General features: G+C 46.5%; 1 protein-coding gene across 1 annotated transcript; it reads right to left on the bottom strand.

Annotated features, from left to right (window-relative positions):
* Positions 1-1792: 1792 nt before the first annotated feature.
* Positions 1793-2863, bottom strand: LOC117639725 (serine/arginine-rich splicing factor 4-like). The gene has a single exon (XM_034375601.1). It carries the CDS (start codon positions 2861-2863, stop codon positions 1793-1795), a length of 1071 nt encoding a protein of 356 aa, XP_034231492.1.
* Between the last annotated feature and the right edge of the window lie 253 nt (positions 2864-3116).

The following is a 3116-nucleotide window of genomic DNA, read 5'->3' on the forward strand; positions in this document are numbered from 1 at the left end:
TTGTTCGCATACTTGCTCAGATCTGTGGGGAAAAAATCAGGGAGACTCATCCCCAGTAGTGTCATAGAATTGACTAGAATGGGCTTTATATCTGCAATAGTTTTCAAGAAAAAAAATATAAAAACAATTTTTTGTTGAAAAATTTGTTTAAAAAATTGTTAAAAAAATTGTTTTTATTTTTTTTCTTGAAAACTATTGCAGATATAAAGCCCATTCTAGTCAATTCTATGACACTACTGGGGATGAGTCTCCCTGATTTTTTCCCCACAGATCTGAGCAAGTATGCGAACAAAATCTTACGAGAAGCAAAATTTTTAACGTTTCGACTAAATCTCCAAAAAATGTCCAAAGTCACTTTCCCTTAAGCCAAAATGAAGCTTACTCAATTATCTAAAAGGATTTTAACACAGAAATTGTAAAATCTAAATCCGTCTACATCAAATTTTTTTTTTAAAAAAAGTGCTTTTAACATGTATGAGCCCCCTTAAATTTAACATTGGTGTGGCTCATAATCACCAGTGAGCCTAGTTCCACAGGTACAATCGTTTCTGCCTAATGAGTTCTAGGAAGAAGAGTAATACAATGGCAATAGGAACTAATTAGCAGTATTGACACATCAGGTACGTTATAGATAATGAAGTAAATACTGATGATCATCACAGAATATATACAATGCAAGTCCTTCCAGCATCTGGGTGGGTAAACAGTGGCTAATCATAGGTCTTCTTTTCCCCGGGCCCCAGCGGTGCACTGGTAACTTTGTTCTGGACCATACGCTCTGGTCTTCAGCGCGGGGAGGGGGGTTATTAGGCAACAGTTAAGGAATTCCGTAGTGAAGTACAAATCATGTTCATGGCGCTGAAACCTCGCTCGCACTCAGCTGAACTAATTGAGAAGGTCTGAATTAGAGCCTTTAAGGGCTCGAGTGCAGCAGGTAATTGTTCATTATCATCATCAAACTCCCTAATTGCATTGACCGCTTCCGTGGCGTTAAGCCCAAAACGCGCGCAGAGGTGGCAATGGCCCGCCTGGGCCCCAAAAGTCGAGCGTATGGCCAGCGTCTGGCCAAAAATGAGCGTATGGGCGAGGAAAATGTTCTGGACCATACGCACGGCCGAAAAATTGTTCTGGGCCATACGGCGTATGGGCGCGTATGGCCTCCAGTGCACCGCTGCCGGGCCCAGCGCCTCTCCCGAGGTTGACAGGAGCTGCTCGCACCCAGGTGACGCCTTCGCCATCCAGGATTCTGAACACTGTTAAAAATAATCGTAAATTTACGACATTTTGTAGAACAATTATGTCGTTCCTAAACGACATATTTTGTTACGACTCAAGTCGTAAATATACGACCTGAGTCGTAAATGTACGACATATTTGTCGCTAATTTTTATAGCGACACGTTTCGTTTTAAAACGAATTAAGTCGTAAATTTACGACTTAATCGTAAGTTTACGAACAATCGTAAATTATCTTTGGAATATGTCGTGCAGTTATGACTTCAGTCGTACATTTACGACTCTTGTCGTAAATTTGTGTTTTGAATCGTAAATGACGACACAAATCGTAAATAAGTAAGCAAAATTGTAACTTTTCACCAACTTTTCGGGGATTTCAGGTGTCAAAATATGTAATCGTGATTACGACATTGCCGTAGAGAAATGATATTTTAGTCGTTCAGTTACGACGAAGTAGTTTAAGGACGATTTCCGTCGCTATGAAAATTAGCGACTTTTTTGTCGCTAATTTACGACAGAATTTCTAACAGTGAAGCGAGCGGCCCCGTGTCGCCGTTTTAGCGGGAGCGACTCCGGTGATTGCCGCCACGCTCATCCTCATCACTGTCACTATCATCCTCGTCGTCAAAATGCACACGCCTGCCACTATGCTTGCTAGATGAGGATGAGTTGCCACGGGAGCTCCTAGATGAGTGACGACTGCCATGGCTGCCCCTCGAAGATGAGCGGCCACTGCGCCCGCTAGCCGACGCACTCCGGCTACGACTGCTGGATCGCTTGCGAGCAGGACTGGCCGACTTGGATCTTGAGCGGGATCGCTGTTGCTTCGGGGAGACGCTCTTCTTCTTGGCAGGTGAGTTTGATTTAGAACGCCTCTTAGGACTGGCTGACTTCCCCTTGCGTTTTGGTGATTTCGGAGAGCGGGACTTGTTCCTGGAGGCCCCATCTTTCCTAGACTTCCTAGCAGGTGATCTTCCGCCCTTGCGTTTCGGCGATCGGGATGCTGAACGTGACCGCCCTCGTGGCCCAGGGGTTGACTTCCTTCTCACTGGACGACCCTTGGAATTAGCTTTAGCCGCCTTCTTAGGGGCCCCAGGCTTTTTGTCTGCTCTAGAAGCACGTTGCCTCACAGGTTCTCCATGTGCGTTTAGCCCTGAGTATGGCACAGGCGTAGGACCGTAGCCCTTATTCACAGCGGCCGTGCTAATGGGTGTCAAGTTCAGTGGAGCAAATGTGTTGTACTTCCCGTTGATAGATGCCAGCACAGTCCCACCCAATAGCATCACCCTAGGGTCTTGCAGAACTGGGCACGTGACCGTTTGATCGAGGTGGTTGAAAGTCCTAATGCTATTGGGCGCCAGGTAGCCAGTAGCCCCAATTCTGGGAGCATTGGCCATGTGGACACGGGTTGCAGCATTCACCTCAGATGTGACCACCCCAACCTGGTTGAATACTTCATGCACTTGCAGATCCGGGATATTGGCAGTTATCTGCACTAGTTTCCTCAAGGCGGTTTGAAGTGTGATGGCTGCGTGATGTAGCCACTTCCACGGCTCAATGACACGCCCTTTAACATGCTCGTAATAGGCATTAGTGCCGAGATGTACTTTCAGAGCTTCCACGAGCATTGTTACGCCCCGAGCTAATTCCAAGCTGAAGTCAGCATTCACTGGTCCTGCTGAGACGCCCCACTCCAGTGGCCTCATTACAAGGACCGCATCAGCAGCAAGCGTATTTCCTTAGTTAGGGACAGTGTTCAGGAAATGATGGCGCAGACTTAAGATGCTCACTACCTGCCCATCACCTGCACGATGATTGTTCCATATTCGGGTTGCCAAGCACCCTTTTGGAATGGAGCTGCCGGTGGTCTTTTCGACGAGT

This window comes from Thrips palmi, unplaced genomic scaffold (assembly GCF_012932325.1).
Source record: "Thrips palmi isolate BJ-2018 unplaced genomic scaffold, TpBJ-2018v1 HiC_scaffold_11, whole genome shotgun sequence".
NCBI classification, from domain to species: domain Eukaryota; kingdom Metazoa; phylum Arthropoda; class Insecta; order Thysanoptera; family Thripidae; genus Thrips; species Thrips palmi.